The sequence below is a fragment of the Macaca fascicularis genome, chromosome 3 (genome assembly GCF_037993035.2).
Source record: "Macaca fascicularis isolate 582-1 chromosome 3, T2T-MFA8v1.1".
Classification (NCBI taxonomy): domain Eukaryota; kingdom Metazoa; phylum Chordata; class Mammalia; order Primates; family Cercopithecidae; genus Macaca; species Macaca fascicularis.
Genome location: NC_088377.1, coordinates 184,758,097 through 184,784,441, shown reverse-complemented (window position 1 = coordinate 184,784,441; position 26,345 = coordinate 184,758,097). Strand labels below are relative to the sequence as shown.

Here is a 26,345-nt window from a genome sequence, read left to right as displayed (position 1 = left end):
TGAGCCGAGATCACACCATTACTCTCCAGCCTGGGAGACAAAAGTGAAACTCTGTCTCAAAAAAAAAAAAAAAGAGTTTAACAACAATAAAACAAAATAGAAAATTATAATAATATAAAGTTATGTGAATGCTCTCTCTCTCTCTCTCTCAAAATATGTTATAGTACTGTACCCACCTATTTTCCAACTGTGGCTGACCTTAGGTAACTGAACTGTAAGAGAGTGAAACTGTGGATAAGGGAAATTACTTAATATATAAAATATAATATAAAATATATAAAATTACTCAACATTACTCATTCCTCCTGGTGTTTCATTCCTGGAAAGAGTCCCAAACGTGGAATCATGATTTCTTTGTCATCTACCTTTGCCCAGTTTCTGCTGTTCAACCTCCATAGTAACTCAGGGCCCCTGGGGGCTCCTCTGGCCTGCCTCCCCAGGGACAAGAGAGCCTGCTCGGTGATGCTCCGGGAAGCTGACTGGTCACGGTCATGAGGAATTCTAACAGAGAGGGGTTGGCCTGGGAAGTAGGGGACAGAAACCCTCCTTTGAGATGCAGGGTTGAGGACAGAGATGACAAGACACATAAATGGGAAGCTCTGAGAAGAAGCCCGGGGGGTCTCTTGAGCCCACTTGTGGAAGGAGGATCAGCAGTGATTGAGTACTTGTGACACGTGCTTTACGGATGCTCCTGTGAGGCAGCATAGCTGTTACCCCAATTCCACAGGTTAGGAACTGAGACTGCAAAGTCTCACTAACTGTAAGGGATAAGAGTCAGGATTTGTACCAGGCTCTGCCTGACTCTTGAGCTGGAGGTCTTTACTTCCTCCTCTCCTTCATCCAACTAACCACACACCTTGCACCTTGTTTGTGGACCCACCTTCCATCCCTTTTCTTTTCCGAATTCCTCTGCCCTACCCCTCAGCTTCTCTGGGTCTCAACCGTCCCAGCCCACAGTTAGGAACCTTCTTTCCCCTCCTCCTTTTCTTTTCCAAGGTGGTTCTGTGGCCCTGGGGCTCAGCTCTGCAAAGAGCTCCTCCCCCTCCAGGAAAAGCACTTCTCCCCAGGCAGGGCGCTCAGTCCCCTCAGCGCACCTGCATGCACACACACCACCTCACAACCACACACTGCATGCAGACACACCACCTCACAACCACACACTGCATGCACACACCCACACACACACACACCATAGCCACACACTGTGCATACACGCACACCTCACAACCCACATACTGCATGCACACACACACCCACAAGCTGCATGCTGCATACACAAGTCATACAGGAGATAAACTCAGAGTACCAGCCTCAAACAGACCCCATCTCTTGCTCAGCTGCTGTCATCCTTGACCTGTTTCTTTCACCACATTTCTATAATCTGCCAGCGCCTGCAAGGAGAAGCATGGGGGGTTTTCTATCTAAGGCAGAAGGGCCTAGGAGCCAACTCCAGAAACTTCTGCCCTCCTTTCTTGTCAGAGAACAAGACTGGGACCAGCACCTGGACAAGCTTCATATGCTGCAGCAGAAGAGGTAGGTCCCAGAAGGATTCGTGGCCCTACCGCCGTGGTCATCAGTCCTTCTGACCCACCTGGGCCTGCTTCCCGAATAGAGCACCCCAGAATTCAGTGCCTGCCACTCGGACACACCCTTTCCTTCCAGGCCACCCAATGACGGAATCCCAGCTGGCCCCTTTTAGTGGTGGTGGAGGACGTGACTTTGGGCCACCCAGGGAAATCTTGAGGGTAGACCTAAGGACAGAGGCAGAATGACAGCCGAGGGGGAGTGAGAGGACCAAAAAGCACCAGAGGGAAGAAGCCAGGGTGTGTGGGATGGGGAGGGCAGGCAGAAGCAGGCTGCTGGAGAGGGGATGCACTCCTGTGGGTGGTGGAAGCACGATGAGGAAACACCATTCGTTTGAATGAAAGTGGATTGTGTGGGAAAGGGGAGGAGAGCTTTGTTTGGGGTAACACTGGGTGCTGACCAGCTGAGGAGGGCAGCCCAGGTGACACTGGAGGGTTCTGAGTTCAGTCCATCTGCCTTTTATTGAGTCTACTGTGTGCAGAGGGGTGCTAGGTCCCAATGACACAAAGATTGAATGAGACTTGTGCCTGCTCCCGGAGAGCTCTCAGTTCGGGCAGGGCTAGCACACCTGCAGGTAAATCATTTCATGGCTTAGCCCTGAGGTCCAGTCCCAGGAAGAGCAGCTGGGGCAGGGACGAATCCTATGGGCAGCCTCCGCCTCCAAATGTTTTGGGGCTTGCCTCCCGCCCAAGAGCTGCCTGAGGGGTGAGGTTGGTGAGCAGACATTAGCAGTCACAAAGGTCTCCCCTGTACTCCAGAAGATTCCTGTGCTTGGTTCAATGCCCTGCTGTCCTCGTCTTCAGATTCTTAATAATTTTGAACAAGGGGTCCTGCATTTGCAGGTTTACGTTGGGCCTGGTCCCAAGTCCCTCTGAGCCCTCATACCGGCAAGCCCTCTGCTTCCTCACCTCCCCATCCCATACCTGCAGTGGAATTTTCACCTTCCTGCTTTAGAGTGGGACCCCTGGGTCTCTGAGAAAGTGAGACTCCAGCCCAAATCTGGACTCTCTGCAGAGGGGCAGTGGGGCTAGAGGGCCAGGGAGGCAAGGACTTTCTTTGTGCAGTGACCTCAGGATGGGGGTCAGTTTGCAAGCTCAGCCCTGACCACTCTGGGCTGGTCAGGGACACTGGGCTCCCTGGGACTGATTCCCTGGGTGAGAAGGGGCAGGGAACACTGACTCCTCACAATGGCCCTTCCTAGGAGCACTGCTCTAACAGGTAAACCCAGGCCCCAACTTTAGATTAAAAGCTTCTTCTTTAAATGAAAACACTTTGGCTGGGTGTGGTGGCTCACACCTGTAATCCCAGCACTTTGGGAGGCTGAGGTGGGTGGATCACCTGAGGTCAGGAGTTCGAGACTAGCCTGGCCAACATGGTGAAACCCCCTCTCTAGCAAAAATAAAAAATTAGTCAGGCATGGTAGTGGGAATCTGTAGTTCCAGCTACTTGGGAGGCTGAGGCAGGAGAATCGCTTGAACCTGGGAGGCGGAGGTTGCAGTGAGTTGAGATCACACCACTGCACTCCAGTCTGGGCAATAGAGTGAGACTCTGTCTCAAAAATAAATAAATAAATAAAATAAAAACACTTTTTCTCTCTGGCTCCTGGGGCTATTGAAACAGAAGGATTTGGAGGTGGGGACCTCAGAGGAGCCACTCATCGGCCTGTCCTTTCTGTTCTTCCCCCCACACCCTGTGCTTGCCTTTGGGGCCAATATACATACGTCTAGTCGGAGAGGCTTCAGCTTTATCTCTTGTTAGATTCAAATCTGGGTATGGTAGAAACAAAGATTAACAGAGGTCCTGGAGAATGAATATCTCAACCTGTTTTGCCTTGAGACACACCCAAATAAACAAGCTGTTTAGACCCTTGCATCTAAGGGTATCACACAGGAGAAACAGATACCCTGTAACTCACCCCACAACTCTCCACCCCCTGCAGGGATCTGTATCTAAATAACCGGAGGAGGCTGGGCGCAGTGTAATCTCAGCACTTTGGGAGGCCGAGACGGGCGGATTGCCTGAGCTCGGGAGTTCGAGATCAGCCTGGTCAACATGGCAAAACCCTGTCTCTACTAAAAATACAAAAAATTAGCTGGGCCTGGTGGTGCGTGCCTGTAATCCCAGCTACTCGAGAGACTGAGGCACGAGAATTGCTTGAACCTGGGAGACAGAGGCTGCAGTGAGCTGAGATCGTACCACTGCACTCCAGCCTGGGCAACAGAGCAAGACTCTGCCTCAAAAAAACAAAACAAAACAAAACAAAACAAAAAAAACGAAAAAAAAACCCCCGAGGGAGTAGTCAGAACTTTAGTGCCTCACACATTTCACAAATTTCAAAATGCCTAAGAAAGATCTAGCAGTCGGTCCGTCCCTCCTCCCGCTCTGTTTTGGTCTCCCAGACTCCCCTTGGTTAAAGACAGTAGGCTCAGCAGGCCCAGGAGCAGGGGGACCGCAGATGGAAGTGCCCTCTGTCCCGCTCTCCAACTATCCAGGATCTGAGACAGTTTCTCTGGTTAGATGAGTTCAGCCAAGCCTAGGGTCCTCTTCTCAGAGACTCTCACACCACTCTTTCCAGACCACAGGTTGTCTTCCTATTAATTCTTCCCCTCCAGCAGAGCTTCAAGGGCCATCCTCACAGGAGAATCACCATGAAGTGAATTGCAAGGAAGGCCCTGGGGCTGACCCTTGCCCAAGTCCAGCCTCGGTCATTCGAGTCCAGTAGGCACTTCTTTCCAATTTGTCACTGCACACTGTGTGAGTCACATTGGTCTTAAAGAATGTCTCAGATCCCCTTTGCCCTTGGCCTCATTCTGCTCTGACTGTCTCTTCCAAACTCACGTTCACCTTTCCCCAGGATTCTAGAGTCTCCACTGCTTCGAGCAGCCAAGGAAAATGACCTGTCTGTTCTTAGGCAACTTCTACTGGACCGCACCTGTGACGTTCGACAAAGAGGTGGGATCTGGATTTAATGGGATGGAGGTGGGAGCAGAAGCACCTACCCCTCCTCCCCAAGACTTCGACTTTGTGAAATGGGGCCTTGGAGGGTGTCTCTGGAGCCTGAGGCCCCTTCCTCAAGGGAATCTGAAAAGTGTCTAACATTTCTGTCTTACTCCACTCCAGGAGCCCTGGGGGAGACGGCACTGCACATAGCAGCCCTCTATGACAACTTGGAGGCGGCCTTGGTGCTGATGGAGGCTGCCCCAGAGTTGGTCTTTGAGCCCACCACATGTGAGGCTTTTGCAGGTAAGGAGGCTACACAGTAATTCAAGGCAGAAGCTTTGAGATGGAGGGTGTACTGTTGTCTCTTAAAATTGGCTTCTGAAGGATGGGTTGGGGTGGGGAGATAGAGGGTCAGGAGAACAGGCTCAGTTGAGTTGGGAGAAATGCAAAGGTCCTGGTCTTGGCTTTTACCAATCTGTGGCTTCCTTTAGCATTTCCTTTCAATCCTCCCACAGTCCCTGTAGGACCTATCTCAATTTCTTTCTCTCATAGCAACACGAGAACGATTGTATTCATAGCAATCCCCTACTGGCTCCCAATAACTGAGGGGTAGGTCAAAGAGCAGGGCAGCCTGAAGGACAAATTGCTCTCAGTCCCAGGCCACCCTGCCAAGCCCAGGGCACAAGTCTATGCAAAGATCTATCAGGAATGTCCTGAGAGGGATGGTGGGGGATGCTGTGTCCCTGAGAGAACTGGGGACAGAGGCAGACCCCTGATGATGACTGTTTCTGGGCCAGGTCAGACTGCACTGCACATCGCTGTTGTGAACCAGAACGTGAACCTGGTGCGAGCCCTGCTCACCCGCAGGGCCAGTGTCTCTGCCAGAGCCACAGGCACTGCCTTCTGCCATAGTCCCCGCAACCTCATCTATTTTGGTGAGAGCAGGGTTGGGCTTGGAGGATGGTTGGCTGGAGAGGCGGGCAAGGCAGAGGGAGGCCAGGGCAGGAGGTTCCTGCCTTCAGCTCCAACTGTTGGGCAGCTGGGATGGGCAGCCCTTCTAGGGCTTAATTAAGCCAGAAGCCAATTCCCCCAACCATCCTTCCTCTGGTTCTGCTGGAAGAGTGTCCCTCAGCCTAGAGCTGAGATGTGGGGGATGAGGAGGAGGCCATTACTTGGGGGAGACTGCCCACCCCACCCTGCCATCCTGCACTCTCCTGCCATGGATCTCTCTGTGTCCACAGGGGAGCACCCTTTGTCCTTTGCTGCCTGTGTGAACAGCGAGGAGATCGTGCGGCTCCTCATTGAGCATGGAGCTGACATCCGGGCCCAGGACTCCCTGGGTAAGAGCTGGGATGGGGAGGGGAGCTGAGATGCTGCAGGGAGCGAGGGGCCGGGTGAAGAGAGGGACTGGGACCTTCAGGAAGACCTCAGGGTGGGGATGGGGACATCAGGGACTTTAGGCCAGTGGCCACATGATACCCTGTGTCCTCCCCAGGAAACACAGTGTTACACATCCTCATCCTCCAGCCCAACAAAACCTTTGCCTGCCAGATGTACAACCTGCTGCTGTCCTACGATGGACATGGGGACCACATGCAGCCCCTGGACCTCGTGCCCAATCACCAGGGTCTCACCCCCTTCAAGCTGGCTGCAGTGGAGGGTAACACTGTGGTGAGAGACACTCCCCATCCCTGAGGTGTCTTTCTAATGACCCTCAACCTACCTCCGGCCCTGGGAAAAATAGAGGTGAAGGATCCACCTTTCTCTAAAATCTCTTTTCCCCAAACTACTCAAAGGGATGGTGGTCCCTTGCTTCCTATTCCATCACTGAAATCTTCAGCCTCATGTTCCTTGGCTCAAGAGGATTTGAGAACCTCACGTTAACGCATGTGCTATGGTAACCCAAAGCTCTAGCTTCCTTTGCCTATTTTCTTCTTTCTGAGCTTTCTGGGGTTTTGGAGCAGGAAAGATGACAAAAAAGGGGAAGCTTGTAGATGCAGAGGTTTGTTGATTCCCACTGTCTGTCTCAAGGGGTGGGCAACTGGCTCCATGCAATGGAGTTGTTCCCCTTGACCACCTTCTCACACGTTGGCCCCCTCACTCATCCTGGTGGTCTCACAGATGTTCCAGCACCTGATGCAGAAGCGGAGGCACATCCAGTGGACATATGGACCCCTGACCTCCATTCTCTACGACCTCACAGAGATCGACTCCTGGGGAGAGGAACTGTCCTTCCTAGAGCTTGTGGTCTCCTCTGATAAACGAGAGGTATGGATGCCAAGGAGGATCAGGGCTGTCATGTGAGGGAATTTAGTGTTTGTGCAGATTCTGTCCACTTACTAAGATCCTGGGCCCAAGGCACTTCCCAGCCTTATAATAGGTGGAGATGAGAATAGTCTCCTGGGACCTGGGGAAAAGTCCAATGCACACTCCTCTCCTGAATCCCCTGTCTCTCTGCTTAGCTCTAGTCCCTTCTACCTACCTTTCTCGTTCTAACATTTCAGATGAGAAACTCCAAATAAGAGTTGTTTCCTCATATTCATTCATTGGTTCAGCATTGATATGGTTTGCATTTGTGTCCAAATGCAAAAATTTCATGTCGAATTGTGATCCGCAGTGTTGGAGAAGGGGCCTGGTGGGAGGTGATTGGATCTTGGGGGCAGACTTCCCTCTTGATGCTCTCGTGATAGTGAGTTTTCACAAGATCTGGTTGTTTAAAAGCCCATGGCACTCCACCTGCTCTCTCTTCCTCCTGCCTCGGCGATGTAGGATGTGCCTGCTTTATCCTTGGCCTTTTTTCCTGATTGTACATTTCCTCAGGCCTCTCCAGAACCTGTACAGCCTGCAGAACCATGAGCCAATTAAACCTTTTTTATTTATAAATTACCCAGTGCCAGGTAGTTCTTTATAGTAATGTGAGAATGGACTCATGCAAGCATATTGAACACCTGCTGTGTGTCAAGCACTACACAAGAAACAAACAATACAGAAATAAATACAACACAGTTCCTGTTCATCAGCTTCCTCAATTCTCAGTCCCTGCCCTGAATAATTGCAACAGAGTATGACATATGCCATAATAGTTGTGTGTACCATGCATGCAGACAGCCACATTGAGGTAGAGTTAATTTGGCTTGGATAGACCAGAGAAGATGTCACAGAGGAAATGCTGGGGCTGGATCTTCAAGGAAGAATTGGGAGTCACCAAGAAGATGAGGAAAAAAGGAACTTTTTCAAGAGGGAGCAACATGTAGACCATTCAACAATGCTGGGTTGAGTGATGTGAGGGAAAGGAAAATTTGTTGAAGACTACAGTAGAGAGGAGAAAATACTTCCAGGTTCCAGGACACTCCATGAGAGTGCCAAGATATGGTTTTTGCTTTTTATCTGCCATGTGAGAATTTCCCAGGAACCTTTACAGAGCCAGAAAACATGAATGATTATTAATACTAATGAATAGAAGAAAAGTTGAGTGGCCAGTTTGTGAGATCTTCCTCAGAGAATATCCCTGGAAACAGACACACCTTGAGCAGGATTTCTTAGGTATTGAAAGAACAATCCCACTGTGTGGATATCGCCACCACACATCCTTGGTCTTTGATTTAAGCTATTCTCAATATTCTCCAGCAGTTTTCATACATGTCTTGGGTCACTTGCTTTTTTCCTCCGTAAATCTTCCTTTCTAGCCCCCTTTCACATCCTTCACTACCTTCAGCTGTAGTTCAGAAGACCTAGACTACTGCCTTGGGACCTAGACTCCTGCCTTAGGACAAAAATAGAGGCTTTCTGACTGGGGATCCTTCAGCTTCCTGCCCTACACTGCCAGGCATGTCTGGGAACTGCCCACTGTCTCTCTTCTCCCCTCCAGCTTCAATAGAAAAGGTATTCATGCTGTTAATGGCTAATCACTCTACTGCGCTTTGAATCTGCCTCTTTCTAATTTCTCAGATGCCTCCTCCCATCCATCATCCCCTCTCCTGTGTATCTTTAACATCTCACTGGCTGCTTATATCAGAGCACCATCCCACCCTGCCACATCCTACTGCCTGTAACCTCCATTGCTTCTTTCTAGCCCAACAATACTTCTAGAGCAAATCTGACCACTTCCCTGCTTGAACTCCTCTGTTGCTTTCTGTTATATTTAGAAAAAAACAAAAATACAAACTTCCTACTTTGGCATTTACAATGCATGATGATCTGGCCCTTTTCTTCCTTTCTGACTACCACTCCCAATAGATTCTCCCCTCTCCCCAACCACATCTCAACTGCAAATGGGCAATGGTTTCTCGGACTTTCCTGACCTGGCAACTGCTGCTACCTTATGGTATGATCTTTCCTAACTCTCCCTTTACTCAACTAACTACTACTCATCCTTTAAATCCGCTTTGGTGCTATGGTGCCTTGTGGTTACTGCTATAATCGTTTACCTGTATCACTAGCACAAGGCCCAGCCATATGCGAGAAATATACTAGTTGTTGGTCAAAGAAGTGACTGATGAGCTGAATGAATGATGGTTGCTGCCCTGCCTCTTCTGGTACCCAGTGGGATAAACAACATCCTTCTGTGTTGGTCATCCCAAGTTTCACTCTACTTCCATGCCAGGCTCGCCAAATTCTGGAACAGACCCCAGTGAAGGAGCTGGTGAGCTTCAAGTGGAACAAGTATGGCCGGCCGTACTTCTGCATCCTGGCTGCCTTGTACCTGCTCTACATGATCTGCTTCACCACGTGCTGCGTCTACCGCCCCCTTAAGTTTCGTGGTGGCAACCGCACTCATTCTCGAGACATCACCATCCTCCAGCAAAAACTACTACAGGTGATTCTCCTTGGAAGGGGATGAAAGGGAATTGCATCATGGGGTGATGGTGCTGGAAACGAAGCCGTGTTGCTCAGGGACAATGCCACCTTCTGGGTTCCAGCAGGTTTAGGCTCCTAAACACCCAGGTAGAAATTAGACATGAGACCAAGAGGCCAGAGATGGGGTTTAATGAGCACAAGTGCATTTGTCCAGGGAGCTGTGGATTTTCTCACACAAACTTTGAAAGCGTGCTTGGCATGAGTAAGCCTGTGCTTTTGTGAATTTTTTTGGTAATTTACAAAAAGGATCAGGGTTTTGTAGTGGGATGTTCAAGGTAAACTCTATTGTTCCAAGGAGGAAAATTGTGCTCCAAGTCCATTTCTGAGTCTTTTGTTGTGTTGGGGCAACACAAACAGCCCTGCTGGCCTGCATCCTCTTCTGTGTGCTGTCTGTATGGGCCCATGGGAATAATGTGTCAGCTGTCTGACTGCCTTTCAGACACTCTGCAGAAAGATGTCTGGATTGGGTATCAGGCTGAAGTAAAGACTCTCTGAGGCTCCATTTATTGTGTGGGCCTGCCATTCTGTGTTATGGTGGCCAAGGGAAAACTAGGGTGAGGAAGAGGACTTATTAGATGTACAGAGTAAATACAGAAATCTGCTGTTGAAGAAAGTAAACCCTCCTTTTAGTGCAACACAAAGGGTAGACTCTAATGAGCACTTCTGAATATACATATTGAACAAATATAGCTACCTTTGGGGGGTTGACTCTTTGTGGATTACTAAAATTTTTGTCCTGGTGAGCTGAAAATACACAGAAGGTGATGTAGGTATGTAGCAGAAAGCAAAAGACCAGGAAAAAGATTTTGCAAAGCAAGTGAGAGCTAAGTAATTGGAGATTTATCTCAATGCAGGAGAGAGCAGTCATAGGTATAGCTCAGCCTGGACTAGGAAGCAGGGTAGTTTGGGTCGGAAAGAGAATATAAACTTTTTATAGCCAAGAAGCAAAAACCCTGAGTTGGTTTAGACCAAAGACAGCGGTATGCACAGAGAACAGGGCAAAGAGCCCCAGTGAACCCCATGACAGGCAGAGACACTCCATCTCTCCTGTTTCTAGAATTGCCTATATATATATATATATAGCCTAATATATATATATTGCCTATATATAGAGAGAGAGGCAATATCTAGAATTGCCTCTCTCTCTCTCTCTCTATATATATATATATATATACAGGCTATATATATATAGGCTCTCTCTATATATATATGCAGTGTGTTGTGTGTCCAGATCCACTGCCTCTCACCAAGTAGGGCTTGCTGCCTGGGGAAGACAAGCCTGAATGTGTTAGAGATGCTGGAAGTAGTTGTGCTCCATACATCTCAGTCTAGGCACGAAAGTTGTCCCTGGCATGGAGACATGAGGGAAATAAGGACAGTTAGGAGATGGCAAGTGGAGGGAGGAATAATTAGAAATTGAGAAAACACAAATAAGGTGGGGATTGCTGGACTTTTCCAGTGCTCCTGGCTCTATATCCTCAGATGTGTCTTCTCCAACCTTCCTTTGTCTCAAACTTACTTGGAGATTTTCTGCATTTTGAATGTAGACAGGACTCTGGGTTAAAAGGTGGGCAATGCTGAGCCACTGATGACCAAAAATCTCCTTCCTGTGTGTCTCTATCTCTTTGGGACGGGGCTTGTTATGTACAAACACATTTCTTTGATCCAGATATTCTATATTTAAAAGATCGCCTCCTTTGCTTCAGGACTCAGAAGCATAATTATAGCTAAACATCTGACCCATCCTTCTTTCTTTCTCTCTTCTGCCTTTCTTCGTGTACCTTGGCATTTTTACCCTTTTGCTTTCTGCTTCAGTGAAAGCCACTTCAGCTCAAAGAGAAGACTTTGGACTTTCAGATATTCTTTTCTTGGTGGAGAAGTGGGTGGGTAAGAGGATTGAGAATGCTGCTGGAACGGGTTAGATAACAAAGAACGCTAGTGAAAAGTCCCTATGCTTTGAGCCCTGGACCTGATTTATGGGATGACTATGTTCTTCTTATTCAGTAGTAAGCCCATTTGGATTAGATCCGAAGCTTCTAAACTTATCATCATGATTTGAAAGATTCTGTTTTCACAGTGCACCAGATTTGTTAAATAATAGGAAATTCCTTTTTTTCCTGCTGTTTTCTTACTTGAAAGTCTTAGAAAAAATGAAAACGCACAAATACAGTGTCTTGATTTGACGCATGCAATTGTTGACATATTCGTTAGCTGGTGGAGCTTTTTCTTAGATGAATGAATGCTTTACTGTCCAATTATATTAATAACTCTGGGGTCACAGGGATCTCAGTCACTTCAGGACTTCCTCTGCAGATCTCTTGGGATCTGTGGAAATCACTGGGCTCCAGGACCCCTAAGATCCTTTCTAGTTTAATATCTGGGATTTTATGAGAGTAGTGCAACATCACCATGTCAGAACAGATGAGAGAAAACAAATTCCTCTGTATAAGGTAACAAAAACTACACAAAAGCTGATGTTTGTAAAGCTGGAGTTAGTTTATTTCTGTCCAATTTGGGGGACATCTTAATGACTCTAAGGTGCCTCGTTGCTCAGCCGTTAAAGTCCTGCTTTACTAGAGATTTCCCAGAACTCTATTAATTTGAGTTAACTTCTATCTCCATATATTTCTACTTGGTTTAGACAGAGCAGCATGAACTATAGTACTAGTTCTCTTAGATTTCCAGGTGAGTAAAATGTTCAAAGTCCAAGAGTCCAGCAGCTCAGGTTTTAGCCCTAACTCTGAAATTTAATAGTTGTTTGACCTTAGGAAAATCTTACGTGCTAGATCTGTGATTTTTAACCCAGGCTGCGCGCTAGAAACCTAGGAAGCTAGTACAATAACTAGGCTACACCCTAGACCTAATAAGTTAGAATGTCTGAAGCTGAGGCTCTGGCCTCAGTATTTTTAAGAAACTCTTTGAGTGAGCCAAATGTTCTACCAGGGTTGAGAACCCCTGGCTTCCATCTTTGAGGTCAGTGCAGCTCTGCCTTTCCAGTCCTAGGCCCACCACTCTGGTCATTTAGATTCCTGGAGTACTGTTCAGTAGGTGGTTCAAATTTCTTGTCACATCTCTTTTTTGACTTTTGAAAAAGATTCTCTTCAGCACTCCTTTGTTTTTCTCTTTCCCAGAAATATTTTGCTAATCCATTAATTAAATAAACTATTATTGAGAGCTTCATGCAGGCCAAACAACTGTTTCAGGTGATGGAAATTCAACAACCATAGTCTGAGCAAAACACACATAATCTCTGCTTTCTTGGAGTCTACAGACTGGTTTGTTAATCAAATGATCATACAAATAGATACTTCATTATAATCTGTGACTGTTGGCATCAATGTTATTTTTTTCTTATAATGAGAAAAGCACAGAGTGGGAAAAAACAACTTATAGCAGGGACCTGGTCCCTCTGGGAGGCCAGAGACTGCTTCTGAGAAAGATGACTGAGCTGAGATCTAGGTATGAATTCAACGTGAAAAGAGAGTTCTAGACAGAAAGAATGCATATTCAAAGGCCTCAAGGCAGGAATAACCTCACCAAAGTCTAGGAACTGAAAGAAGATTCACCAGAGCACAGGGAGCTGGGGTGGGTACCTCCAGGTGAGGTTGTCCAGACAGATCCTTCCCAATTTATGTAGAGTCTTAAAGGCCATGCTGAGGATTTTACACTTTATCCCCAGGGTAATGGGAAGTCAGAAGGATTTTAAACAGGGGAACTGACTTGCATGGTGAATAACAGATGTAGGGGGTGGTAGGAGGGACATAGGGAGACCAGTCAGGAGGCTATTACAGTTTAGCAAGCAAAAAATAATGGTGGCTCACACCTGTAATCCCAGCACATATTAAAGTGGCCTTATTAAAATGTGGATTCTGACAGTAAGGCTGAGTGGGACCTGAGACTTGGCATTTCCAGTAAACTGCCAGGGGAGGCCAGTGTTGTGATTCTGTGGACCATATTTTGAGTGACAAAGCATTATTTTTTTTATTTATTTTTTTTTTTTTGAGACGGAGTCTCGCTCTGTCACCCAGGTTGGAGTGCAGTGGCCGGATCTCAGCTCACTGCAAGCTCCACCTCCCAGGTTTACGCCATTCTCCTGCCTCAGCCTCCTGAGTAGCTGGGACTACAGGCGCCCGCCACCTCGCCCGGCTAGTTTTTTTTTTTGTATTTTTAGTAGAGACGGGGTTTCACCGTGTTAGCCAGGATGGTCTCGATCTCCTGACCTCGTGATCCGCCCGTCTCGGCCTCCCAAAGTGCTGGGATTACAGGCTTGAGCCACCGCGCCCGGCCTACAAAGCATTATTCTATCATTTAATCTTCGTAGAAATCCTAACAAGTAAATACAATCATCACCACTTTAAAGATGGTGAATCTGAGGTCAAGAGAGTTTAAATACTTTGGCAAAGACACTGAGCTAGCAAGGGCAGCACTGGGATTGGGCTGCAGGTCTGCTTCCTTTCAGAATCCTCACATTTACACACCAGACAAGGCCATTTCTCCCTCCAGAGTGATGTGCTAGGTCCCAGTCTTCTCTCTTGGCTAGCCAGGGCTTGCCACACTCACTTGTATTTACACATCTCATCTTTCCCTGTCAAGATTAGAGGCACTTGAGAAGTGCTGTGGGAGGGGATCAGATATAGAAGGATTCCCACCCCCACATACTGAGATACTGGCTCTTCTCCAGTTTTGATGATTGGCACTATTTTTTGATGGAGTTAACCTACTGGCATATAAGGCAAGTCATAACTCTGCGGGAATGGGTGAAGACTCTTCAGAAGAAAGGGGTAATCTCCCAAGCCAATCCCCCTGAGAAAATGCAGAGACTGGGACATGAAATTAACCCTTGGAAGGCAGTTTGACTTACATGGGAACCAGATCGCTCTCTCTCTTTATGGCCCAGTGGTTCTCAACTTGGGGTACACGTCCAAAACACCTACAGAACTTTTCAAGAAAATGCCAGGTTCTTGCTCCAAATTAACCCAGGGTCGGCCTGGACATGTGTGTTGTGACAAAGATTTACCACTTGATTCTGATGGGCTGGTTAGGAACTCATGTCCAGTTAGGGAATTGGAGAAGCTCTTCATAAAAGCTAGCAGAGCTTTCTCTGAGAACTTCATTCCTTCGCAAGTCTGGGATCATGGGAAGGAAAAAGGTCTAGAGCTGGGCTTGACAACTTGTTCTGGGGCCTTCCCACTTCCCACTGGGGTGGTCTATGTTCCCCATCCTTTCCTCATGGTACATCCCTGGCCCTTACGACCCAGTAGTGCCCCAGGCATTGCTGTGCCCACTCCTTCTGGGCATTCTCTTCAAGGCAATGAACTCAGCTGGCTGGGAAGTGAGAGCAAATCTCATTAGGACAATTCTCAGTGATGTATAAATGTCAGCCTGCATAGGGGATTTGGTTGTTGATAGCTCCTTAAATTGCAAGCCATGTTGTGGAGTAAAAAATTCCAGTCATTGTTAGATGATATTTATTTTTACAGGGGTGGATTGGAGTATTTTCTCTGTGCATTGTTAGCCAAGCCTGCTTAGGTGACCTTGATGTAGGAATCTGAAAATTTCAGAAAAGCACAATTAGTTATCATTCTTTTCCTCTTAGGCCTCCAGATAGGTCTCTCCATCCCCGCTTCCTGTCCTCCTTACCACCCTTCTGCATCTCTTAGGCAGTGCTCAGCTTGCACCTGCTGTCTCCTCTCTCCTTTTTCTCCTTCCTTCTTTCCTTTCTTACCAATTGAGTGCCTACCACATTGTGTGCATTTGTGGATAAAAAGTAGGAGGGCGGCATCCCTGCCCTCAGGAAGCTCTAAGACTACTGGTGAGACATGGGGTACCCAGACACTTTCAGAGTGATGAGAGAGGGCTGTCAATACGCAGCAGCTCCACATGTCCCAGGAGAGACACATGACCTGGGCATGGAGGGGCAGGAAAGGAGGCCCAGGAGGAGTGTTGGCCTGACCTGAGTCTTGAGGCATCGGTGAGGATGAGCCAGGTCAACATGGTGGAGGAAGGCATTCTGACAAAGTGGCACAGCCTGCGCAGAGTCCCGACTTAGCAACCCAGAACCCCAATAGCTCAATGTGGCCGGAGCTCACACAGGGTATGAGGACACAGGGCAGGGGCCATAGTAGCGAGGATTTTGTACATCCCGTTTGGTACTCTGGTTTTATTTTTTACATTCTTATCTCACATTGAGCTTTCCTAATTAAAAGAAAATGAGGTACATCGTGCTCATGACTTACAAATCAAGTGGCAGATCTGATAGAGAGCAACTGCGTCCTGGACAACCCCTCCTTCTCACCCATGTCTTACTCACGGAGGACAACCAGTTTTTCTTTCTTTTAGCTCTTCCTTCCTGCATCACCTCTGCATCCCTGGAATCAAATGCTTCTATCTCTAATTGCTAATCAAATCTAGACCTTATCTAGTGAATTTCTATGATGATAAAGATTAAAGAGCACCCTCCACTGCCACCTCTCCTGCATTTCTATTCTGAAGGCATTGGGGAGCTAGCAATGATGTTAAACAGAGAAGTCTCAGGATGATATCTCTGTTTCAGAAAGATCAATTCAGAAGCATTGTGGGGGGTGGGTTGAAAAAGCGGAAATAGATGTAGGGTAAACTAGATGGTAGACGGCATGGGTTTGCCCTAAGGCAGTAGTTCTGTTAACCAAGGAAAAGGAGAACATGTCAGAGAGAACTGGGAACTGAACGAGTAGGACTGGAGAATGGGTGCTCTGATAATTTACTTTGCCAAACATAACCAGGAAACAGTGTTTTCATAAGGACCCTAAATCTAGAGAGTTGTGAATCAGCATCTCAATCTAGAAAAAAAAAAAAAAGTCTTGAATGCAATTTCCAGAGAATAGAATTTTAAAAATTAAAAGAAACATCCATTACCAGTTTGGGCTTAGGATTTAATTCTAGGGGTGCAAGGTGGTTAATTAAAAGGTAAGCCTATTTTCACTTCAATTTCATGCCCCTTTCCATCTCTGAAATACTGAAATCTTCCTTACCTTTGCAAAGAGTATCTATTTTAAAGCAAGAGCTAACGTTATATATCAGTGTGAAACACTGGAGTTGCCCAGAAAATCTAAAGAAAATCAAAGTGCTTTAAAAGCCCACTATCATCATTATTTCTATTGCAACTTTTACACACATATATTATTTTTGTTTTCCAGAGACAGTAGTTCACAAAACAAAGCAAACAAAACCCTACAGAAGGGTTTGTATTCTGGTCTTGGAGAACAGCAAGGAAGGGGGCTCTCAGGAGTCTGTGGCACTTTGCAGCCTGGTTTAAGGATAAGGACCCCAGGGACAGAGTGCTGGAGGCAGCTTCTCTAGGTCAGTCAGATCCCAGGTAATGCAGAGGCAAAAAATTGGGGTTTCTGAACACCTCCATTACGCCCTAGTGAATTTGTGCAGGGGAACGTGTACTTGTAAAGAAATCTGTTGAACTGGTGAGAGGAAGCCCCAGCAGGAGAATTTGGTGGCCAAAATTCTCCCCAGCATTAGAGGGTTTCATTTTCATCTCCTGAAGGAATGGCTGCTGTGACTCCTGGCTGGCTTCTAGGGACGCCCTGATCTTCCTAGTTCTCCTCGCCAACTTACGTGTAGTTCTTTTCTTCTTGAGGCAAGAAAAGATTGGTAGCATTTTTTCAGACATATTGAAGCAAGACACAACATTTTTAAAATAACAATAATTTTTTACAGACACATATATGGCATAGATGTAGTTATTTCTATATTTAATGTTATTTTGTTTCTAAAGTAATGTATTTGTTATTTATCCTCCTACTCACTACCTGACTCTGTGAAGGAGTAGGCATGTTTTACACTAAAAGACAGATGCTATAGAAACATTAAAATAAAGAAAAAGAACACAGTCCATGAACTGAATTTCAGGAGAGAAGAGAAGGAATTCAAAGATAGTTGCTAGAGCGGGAGGACAAAAACAAAACAAACAAAATAAAACAAAAACTCTGAAATTCTTTGGAAGCAAGTAAAAAAAGAAATTTTCTATTATATGATAAAATAAAATTTACTAGTTTCTCAAGAGAGAGACATGTCAGAAAAGCTTACAGAGCATACAATTTTTTAAGCCAAAAAAAAAAAAAAAAAGTGTTGACTGATGTCTGGTCACAGGTTGTTAGACCACAGAGATCTCCACACACACAGACAGAAGCTTCTGTCCTAGTGTCTCTTGGTTCCCTATGTCAAAAGCGCTGCCTCTCACTGGACAGGTGAGTGTGCTGCTGCAGTAACGTCTGGAGAGATACTTACAGGTTCCAGCTGATTAGCAGAGCAGGGATAATTGCTGTTCCTTATGCTAACAAGGGATCACATTCTCCCCAGCTTAAATCATCAGCTTTCCTGCTGGCCCCAGGGGATTCTCAACTCCTTTCTTGGGTGCACTATTAGGAGATGTGACCTTGGACAACAGAGCTCCCAAAAGTCAAAAGGCTGCTTGCATGTGTTGAAATTATTTGTGCAATATCATGTGGGAATTCTCTATATGTGAACACAGTTTTCTAGAAAGAAGGTATACAGTTTTTATTATGTTTTCAAGTGAGCTCATAACTTCAAAAAGATAAGGATAATTAATGTAGGATCCTAGCACTACATCTGTGATAATGCATAAGTTTCACCATGAAGTAGCAGGCATTGAAGTAGAGTGGTCTTCATTCCACCTTGACCCTTGGACTGTACCTTCTACAACTACTGCTCAGGATAGGCAGGGACCCTTCCTCATAGTGTCTCTAGCCCCTTTTCTGCTCTTTTCTATAATGTCAAATCATAATAAAACCACAGTGAATATATCTATAGTGCTTTATGATTTATAAAGTTCATGCAAATATATCATTAATGTAAGCTTCACAATGACTCTGGGAAGTAAGCACTGTAGCCTCCATTTTACAGATGAGAAACCTCAAGTTCAGAGATTTTTCCATGAATGGTTCAAGGTCTCACTAGAGGTAGTAGATTTTGGGCCCGTGAGGGAACCTGAATTCTGTGATATGTTTACAGTGTATTCTTCCCACTGGGAGCCATGATGAGTTTGGAAAAGGTGGACTTTCCACATAGCTGAAACCATCCCAAGCCACTAATACCTCTTCCTGTTGGCTCACTTGATGCTCTGAAATATGTTCTCAGCTGCTCAGTATATACATCATAAATTTCTGCTTACAAGCATCTATAGAAAAGGCGGTTTTGCTAGATGGTAGCTCAAGACATTAGCATATGTGACATCTATTAAACCTTGGATACATAGACTCCTGTCCTGGTCACAGAGTTACCCACAATGGCAAGTACAATGGGGGTGGGGTGATGCTGGTGGGAAGGGGAGCTTTCCTTTATTGTGGATGGACTTTAGCAGCTTTCAATCATTTGCACAAAAGGATTTGACTCTTTGCCCATCAGAAAGCACTTCTTCTGAATTTCCTCACATAGGAGGCCTATGAGACACATGAAGATATCATCAGGCTGGTGGGGGAGCTGGTGAGCGTCACTGGGGCTGTGATCATCCTGCTCCTAGAGGTGAGGTGCAGGTGGGGTCCAAGCTAAGCCCATCCCATCTAAGGCCCAGACTGAACCGCAGTCCACATTGTCTTTTTGTTTTGCTGTCCTTTCCCCAGATCCCAGACATCTTCAGGGTCGGTGCCTCTCGCTATTTTGGACAGACAATTCTTGGGGGGCCATTCCATGTCATCATGTGAGTATCCCCTCATTCCAGCCCCCTGCCTTTCCTTGCCAGAATCTTTTCCTGTCTCCAGTTCACTCTCTGATATCTAGGCCTCGGGTCACTCTCACTCCAAGGACTTCTCTCCAGTGGACTTGTAGGTGTAACTGTATGTGTGTTTTAGGTGTAAAGACGAAGCCTGAGTGTGTGGGTACCACCCCAGTCACCACTGTGCTGTAGGGACCTAGAATAGCTCCAGCTTGTCTCTCACTCCCTGCTGTCTGCTCCCCCCAGCATCACCTATGCCTCCCTGGTGCTGGTGACCATGGCGATGCGGCTCACCAACACCAATGGGGAGGTGGTGCCCATGTCCTTTGCCCTGGTGCTGGGCTGGTGCAGTGTCATGTATTTTGCTCGAGGATTCCAGATGCTGGGTCCCTTCACCATCATGATCCAGAAGGTCAGTGCTTTCCCAAAGCTTCCTCTGCCTCAGGCACAAGACCTTCCCAGACAGAGGGATGGAGGTAGAGTGGGGCTGGTGGAACTATGGGAGCCTCCTGATCTGTTAGCGTTAGCTCCTCAGAGGCAGTGGAAAAGGAATCATCCCACCCTTTCTCCCTTCTCTGTTTCCTGCAGATGATTTTTGGAGACCTAATGCGTTTCTGCTGGCTGTTGGCTGTGGTTATCTTGGGATTTGCCTCTGGTAAGGCACCATTCCCTCTTCTACTAGAGCAGCAGATCCAGTTCTCCAGAAAGTTCACTCTCATTCTTGCTCTCAGTTCTCATTTGCACTTCATTTTGCTTTTTTTTTTTTTTTTTTTTTTCCTGTTGGAAGGTGAGTCTAAAAGCACACCCATATTTATAGACCAGGGGCCACTCAGGTTGGCCTAGGAAGGTAAAGTCATGTGTTCAGGGCCAATAACATTCATGTTCACTAACTGCCTTGCAAGATCTTTAAAGGAGAGACAGAAAAAGACTTTTGGTGAGAATAGGGCATTAAACAGGAAAGACTGGCCAGTCATGGATCTCAGAAAACCATGTGAACAAACAGAGATAGTGCCATGCTTAACTCTCCCATGTTTACAATTCAGAAGAGGAAACATAAAGCACTCAACAACATATAACTTGCTTTTTTTCTATATGTAGTCATTTAAACTTGAGAAAAAATATGAAAGAATTAGAAACAGGAGATGCAGAAAAACAGTTGGACAGTTTGAAGAATGACAGAGAAAACAAAAAAGAAGAGTTGTGAAGAGAGACTGTGAGAACAGGGACACACAGGCACCCAGTCAAGGAACAGCCAGTGAAAGTGCCAGGGAGCAAAAGAAAGGAACAGCACAGCAGGAAAACACAGGCAGGTGGAGAGCCAGAGGGAAGGAGAGGGTGGGTGGAGGAACAGAAGAGAGTCCTTAGGGAGGGGCAGAAAGAGGAAGGCCCAGGTCTGAAAGCAAAAGGCCAGTAGCTCAAATTCAGTCCTCAGTGTCTGCAACTGATCATCTATTAGACAAGAAGAGTCACTAGATGAGCTTTAAGAGTCCCTCCCATCTCTAAAAAGCAATGACTCAGTGCAGAGGACTCCATTGCTATCCTTAGGAATTTCCCGTTCAATGGGGATTCCCACAAAACAACAGACCAACAACAACAACAAAACAACAACAACAACAACAACAAAACCCCCACCAAAATCTGAAATGTGAAAGAGTAAAATGATGGCTTTCTGCCTGTTTGGAGTTTTCCACCCCACGCCCTTATGTACCCTTTCCTCCCACTCCTTGGCCATCTACATCTGTACATAACACAGATTACAAAATGAGGTGATGGTCGCAGAGTGGCTTTCTGTAGATGTCCTCTATCCAGAGCTCTCTAAATGATCACTTCTTGGTCATTGCACTTGCTTTTCTCTTAAATAAATAAGGAGGCAATGCTTTATCATAGACCTTGTTTCTGCTCTCAGAATCACCTTGTGCTTCAGCTCCTTATGCAGAGAGGAGGCTTTCAAGCAGTCTAGTGCTGTCCTGAAGTTCCATTACGCTCACTGCTATCCAGTAGGCTCCACCCTGAGCAGAAATCCGTTTCCTATGTTGGTTCAGGTTCACTCAGGGAATGTCAGAGTGATGGAGGGTTATCTAGAGGCCATCAAGATAAAAAGGGGCTCTTCTTTTAGCCTGTTCATGTGTTCTGTTGTTTAAAAATTGTTGAAGATTCCATGCATTCTTATAATAACTTGCCTTTTAAGTATTTGGTTTTCTAAAATGTAAAAACCAGTTAGGTGACCTATTATCCATTATCCATACAAACACACACACTGCACACACATACAATTTTGTTGTTGTTAAATGACTATTACCATGACCATTACCCAGAGTGGTGAACTTAATCATAGGACATCTTAGGGTTAGACAGTTCCACAGGAAACTACGTTTATTAGTATGTAATTATCTGTGCAAGTGTGCAAGTGTATTTAGATATACATATATATCAGAGATAGAGTAAGTGCTAACCATGTCCATGCTTATTGTGATAACTCCATTATCCAATCTCCATGTCTCTTCCTGGGCGGAGCAGCGTTCTATATCATTTTCCAGACAGAGGACCCAACCAGTTTGGGGCAGTTCTATGACTACCCCATGGCACTGTTCAGCACCTTCGAGCTTTTTCTCACTGTTATTGATGCTCCTGCCAACTACGATGTGGACTTGCCCTTCATGTTCAGCGTTGTCTACTTCGCCTTCGCCATCATTGCCACACTGCTCATGCTCAACCTGTTCATCGCCATGATGGGTGACACCCACTGGCGGGTGGCCCAGGAGCGGGATGAGCTCTGGAGGGCCCAGGTAAGTTTATTTGTGTTAGTCTTGCTAAGAGGCAGGGGATGGAGAGAAAAATCAAAGTGGAAAATGTTATGGTGAATCATTCTTAAAAAAGTCACAGAAAAACTCAATGAGGCTGTCACCTTAACAGAGGTTTGCATAAAACTGAGGTACATGTGGATAAATGGAAGGGGCAGAAGGAGGATTAAATGGAGGATAGTGGCAAGAAGTGGGGTTGTTGCTTACAGGTGAAAAGTAGACCTAGGAGTGATCCTGGAGTCCAGTAGGAACTAGAAGTGACCTTGTTCTGGTATATTCCAGTTTTCAATTTGGACCTTATCTTCTATTTGCTTCTATAAATCCCTGTTTCTCTATGAACTTTTCTTTATATCATCATAGACCGACAAATATTAGAATTGGAAGTGACCCTCATTGGCCCTCAAGTTGACCTCCTACTTAACATAATAATCATTTATTGATCAGAAGGTCATTCAATATCTTCTTTAATACTAATTAGGACTTTATTATCTTTTAAATTCAGGTAGAGTTTGGGAGGAAGGGAGTTTTCCCATATTTTTAAAGATTTTGTTATTAGACATTCATGTTGCATTGAGCTAAAATCTATCTTCTTAAAATTTCATTCTTTGGCCCCAGTCTTTCCCTCTCATATAACACAGAACACATTCTTCCATATAAGCACCATTCAAATACTTGAATATAGCCATCATTTTTCCCTTAGACTTTTCATTCATTTAATGATGATCATTTAGACCCTGCTACGTGTTGGCAAACATCTAGGAGCTAGGGACATGAGCATTAACACAACAGATACCATCTATGCCCTCACGGAGCTGACGGTTTAGTTGGAAAGACAGGCATGAAGTGAATGACTTCACAAAAAGCTGTAAAATTACAGCAGCGAAAGTGCCATAGAGAATGTAAGGTGCTAGGAAGAGGATGCAACAGAGGAATTGAACTGGGAGGTGAAGACGTGCTTTCCTGAGGGAGCAACATTTAAGATGAGAACCCAAAGGTGAGCAAGAACTAGCTAGTTAAAAGGAAGGAGGGAAAAGGATGCAGGTCAAGGTTAGTAGCAATTAGGACTCTTGGCTACAGGGACAGAAAATCAAACTCAAACAGACTTTTAGATTTTTAAACAGGGGAGGAGGATGTGTTAGTCCTCGTAAATGAGAAGTTTAGAGAATTAAACTAACTTTAGAATTATCTGGCCAGAATGCAGATCCACATCTTATACATTACATCCATTCCTCTGTTCGACTCTCTTTTGACCTCTCTTCTAAGGCAAGCTCTCCCATCGTGTTTGTGAGATCACTTCTAGAAGCTCCAAACTCCAAAAAGAATGAGGACCTGCATTGCAATATGCAGCTCTAAGGGCCCCACTCATGTTGTGTTCTGTGAGGCTCCTGGTGCCAGGCAAAACTGTAGGCTTTAAAAGAACATCTTTCCCTCTGCCAATTCCTTCCATGTTCCATCTCATGGGAACACATTTGGGTCATAGGCACATCATTGAATCTAAGGAAAGACCAAGGACTAGATAGTGGAGGTGTTGGTGATGGTGGTGGAGGGGAGGTTTGGGGGAAAATAAATTAATTAAGCGGAACTGTGTGAAGCCCAGTCCACTCAAACCAATGCACTGAAAGTGATGAGGGAGCAATTCCCTAAATGAAAACTGGGTGCTGTTACCTGAGGAAGGATGGGGCTGCATGATGGCTCAGGAGGAACAATAAACATTCCTTTCAAGGCAAAGAAGAACAGCTATCCAGGGTAAGAGCACAGAATGACTGGAAGTCCTGGGCTAGGAGGGAACTTGGTGCAATTAACAAACTGAAAGAAGTGTGGAGTAATGAGGAAGACAGGGAGTAGAAAAACGTGAGGTGAATAATTTGCTATTTTGAAGATTGCCACTCCTTCAATTAGGAAGCCTTCCTGGTTCTGATCTATTCTGATTGGACCCTTTTGTTCATGCTCTAATAGATCATGGTTCCTTTGAAACTAGAATAGTCCCCAATATGATTGGAGCAATGCGGTACAAAGCGGGACCTTGACTTTCCTTACTTGGACGTAATGCTAAGGGCATGTAAAGCAGAGTCAGGTTGTTTAGTAAATATACAAATGGCCCTTATTAAGCCTGTGATCAGCTGGCACACCCACACCTTTGTTCTATGACTCACTTATCTAAGCTTCCTAAATGTAAATGTAGGACCTTAGATTTGGTTTACTTAAATTTCTTGTTAATGATTTTACACCAGCATTCCAACCTAGTGATACCATTTTATATTGCTTCTGTTGCCCCACTTATTACATATCCCTCCCAGTTTTGTGTCACAGGCATATTTGATAAGCTTGTTTTCCACATTTCATCTAAGTAATTAATGAGGGCTGAGCAAAGGACAGAACGTGTGGTGGACTTGCTACCAGAAATTTCCCTGCCAACTTTGCAGTCATTAATCAACCCGTTTCCTTCTTAAGATATGGATATTTAATTTGCTGAAAATTCCCTGAACAGTAACAGTATCAATTCATCCCCAAGATCACAGAGATTCTATTTAATCATTTTATTTAAATCAAGATAATTGGTCCATGGCTTTTATATGAGAAACAAATTGAGATTAGTTTGGAGTGACTCATTTTCCATGAGTCTGAATAGGAACGTAAGGGTCACTATTTTATTCAAAACACTCACAAAAAATCCTCTCTCATTTCTTGATGAGTGAAACTGGTTTCACGGTGCCTGGCACAGGCTGTGGGGTGAATAGGTGGCTGTTCTCACCACTGACCTCTAGTGTCCTATCTCACTGGTTGCCTTTGGTTCCCTTTGTCAGTGGCCTCCGTGCCTCTTTGAACCTCATGGCTCTTTCAGAGTTTTTCCTGTACCTCTTGCCTCCTTCCAGGTCGTGGCCACCACAGTGATGCTGGAACGGAAGCTGCCTCGCTGCCTGTGGCCTCGCTCCGGGATCTGTGGGTGCGAGTACGGGCTAGGGGACCGCTGGTTCCTGCGGTGAGTGACTGTGTGCACATGCAAAACTGCAGATATGTATAAGGCCACGGAAGCAAGGGTGACCGACAGGTGTCCTGGAGCCTGCATTAGGGGAGGGGGCTGGAGCTGAAGTGGAGGGGTAGGAAGAATGCTGTGTGTACCTCAGGGCAGCCACGTGTAAAAGGTTGTGTGCATGTGTCCATGCTCAGACGTCAGCATGGGTTACCAGACTTGCTGTCACCTTGTTCTGAGCTGACCTTCATTTTCAGTGTACTTTTGGCTTGGATCTAACTTCCTCCTTCATATTCTGCCCTCATCTCCTGGCGTGATCCTCCTCTCTCCTCAAATTTACTTCCTGAATTGCATCTCATCATCCTCGTGACACACTTATCTATTAGTTGGCTCTGTTTTCTTTCACATTCCCATGTATTAGTAACACACACACACACACACACACACACACACACACCGCTGTGTGCGTCCTACCACCCTGCAAGCCCTGATTGCTCAGCCTCGATTATCTCTATCCCAGGTTAGCCTGCCCTCCAATGACCTCCCTTCACCTGATCCGAGATACTCTTCCTGTTTCAACTCTGCTCCCTTCTTTCTCCTTCCCTCTTGACCCTGCTTTCTAAATGTTCGCCTCTACTTGTCCCCTGCCCATCTCTCCCCACCTGGACTGAGTCCTTTCCCCTTTCCCCTCATCAGGGTTGAGAACCACAATGATCAGAATCCTCTGCGAGTGCTTCGCTATGTGGAAGCGTTCAAGAACTCAGACAAGGAGGATGACCAGGAGCATCCATCTGAGAAACAGCCCTCTGGGGCTGAGAGTGGGACTCTAGCCAGAGCCTCCCTGGCTCTTCCAAATTCCTCCCTATCCCGGACCACCTCCCAGAGCAGCAGTCACCGAGGCTGGGAGATCCTTCGTCAAAACACCCTGGGGCACTTGGATCTTGGACTGAACCTTAGTGAGGGGGATGGAGAGGAGGTCTACCATTTCTGATTAGCATCGCTGTCACTCTTGACCTTACTCCAGGTTGGCCTGGGGACGGGGACAGAGACGGAGACCTCTGCCTATGCAAGTGTCTAACTTCTGTGCCTGTTATTCATGGGAGGGTGGGACAGAACAATCCCGAAAAGGCCATATCTCACATTTCACATCAGAATTTTGGCAATGGGCAATGGTCATCTATTGTCTCACATATTTTCTGGGTTCTTGGAAGTCCCACATCTCAGGAAAAAGGAGGTTGGCAATTAAAGATATGAGGTAGGGATGCTAGATTAATGTCAGGACCATTTCTCTAATGCCCCACGCAGACCCTAGAAAGTAGTAAGCTGTGAGGCTTTTCTGGCTTCCCAGGGCTTATGTGGGAAGAGCCAGGCATGGCATAGAGGTTGTTGCCCTTCTTTTTTCCCCAACCTCCTGTAGGTCTCTCTCCCCACTTAGCAACCAAACCCCAACTGCAATAAAATAGTCTCCTTA

At 46.0% G+C, this 26,345-nt stretch overlaps 1 protein-coding gene across 3 annotated transcripts; it reads left to right on the top strand.

Annotated features, from left to right (window-relative positions):
- The first annotated feature begins 1,078 nt into the window (after positions 1-1,078).
- On the top strand, positions 1,079-26,345 carry TRPV5 (transient receptor potential cation channel subfamily V member 5). Of its 3 annotated transcripts, XM_005551026.5 has the most exons (15): positions 1,079-1,533; positions 4,439-4,536; positions 4,705-4,827; positions 5,322-5,459; positions 5,766-5,864; positions 6,020-6,195; positions 6,646-6,792; positions 9,128-9,340; positions 18,826-18,912; positions 19,011-19,087; positions 19,349-19,514; positions 19,691-19,757; positions 21,620-21,888; positions 24,777-24,883; positions 25,571-26,345. In XM_005551026.5, the coding sequence occupies exons 1-15, from the start codon at positions 1,265-1,267 to the stop codon at positions 25,863-25,865; spliced, it is 2,331 nt and encodes a 776-aa protein (XP_005551083.3). In that variant the 5' UTR covers positions 1,079-1,264; the 3' UTR covers positions 25,866-26,345. The 3 variants fall into 3 exon arrangements, 2 of the variants coding, with proteins under 2 accessions (XP_005551083.3, XP_073892283.1); XM_074036182.1 differs by lacking the exons at positions 24,777-24,883; positions 25,571-26,345 and having other exon boundaries at positions 21,640-21,812; XR_012432954.1 differs by lacking the exons at positions 19,349-19,514; positions 24,777-24,883; positions 25,571-26,345 and having other exon boundaries at positions 21,620-21,691.

Coding starts and splice junctions, on each gene's coding strand:
- TRPV5 (XM_005551026.5), top strand. CDS start 1,265: ATGCTGCATACACAAGTCATACAGGAGATAAACTCAGAGTACCAGCCT. Junction 9,341..18,825: donor TCCAGCAAAAACTACTACAG/GTGATTCTCCTT, acceptor TTCCTCACATAG/GAGGCCTATGAGACACATGA. Junction 18,913..19,010: donor TGATCATCCTGCTCCTAGAG/GTGAGGTGCAGG, acceptor TCCTTTCCCCAG/ATCCCAGACATCTTCAGGGT.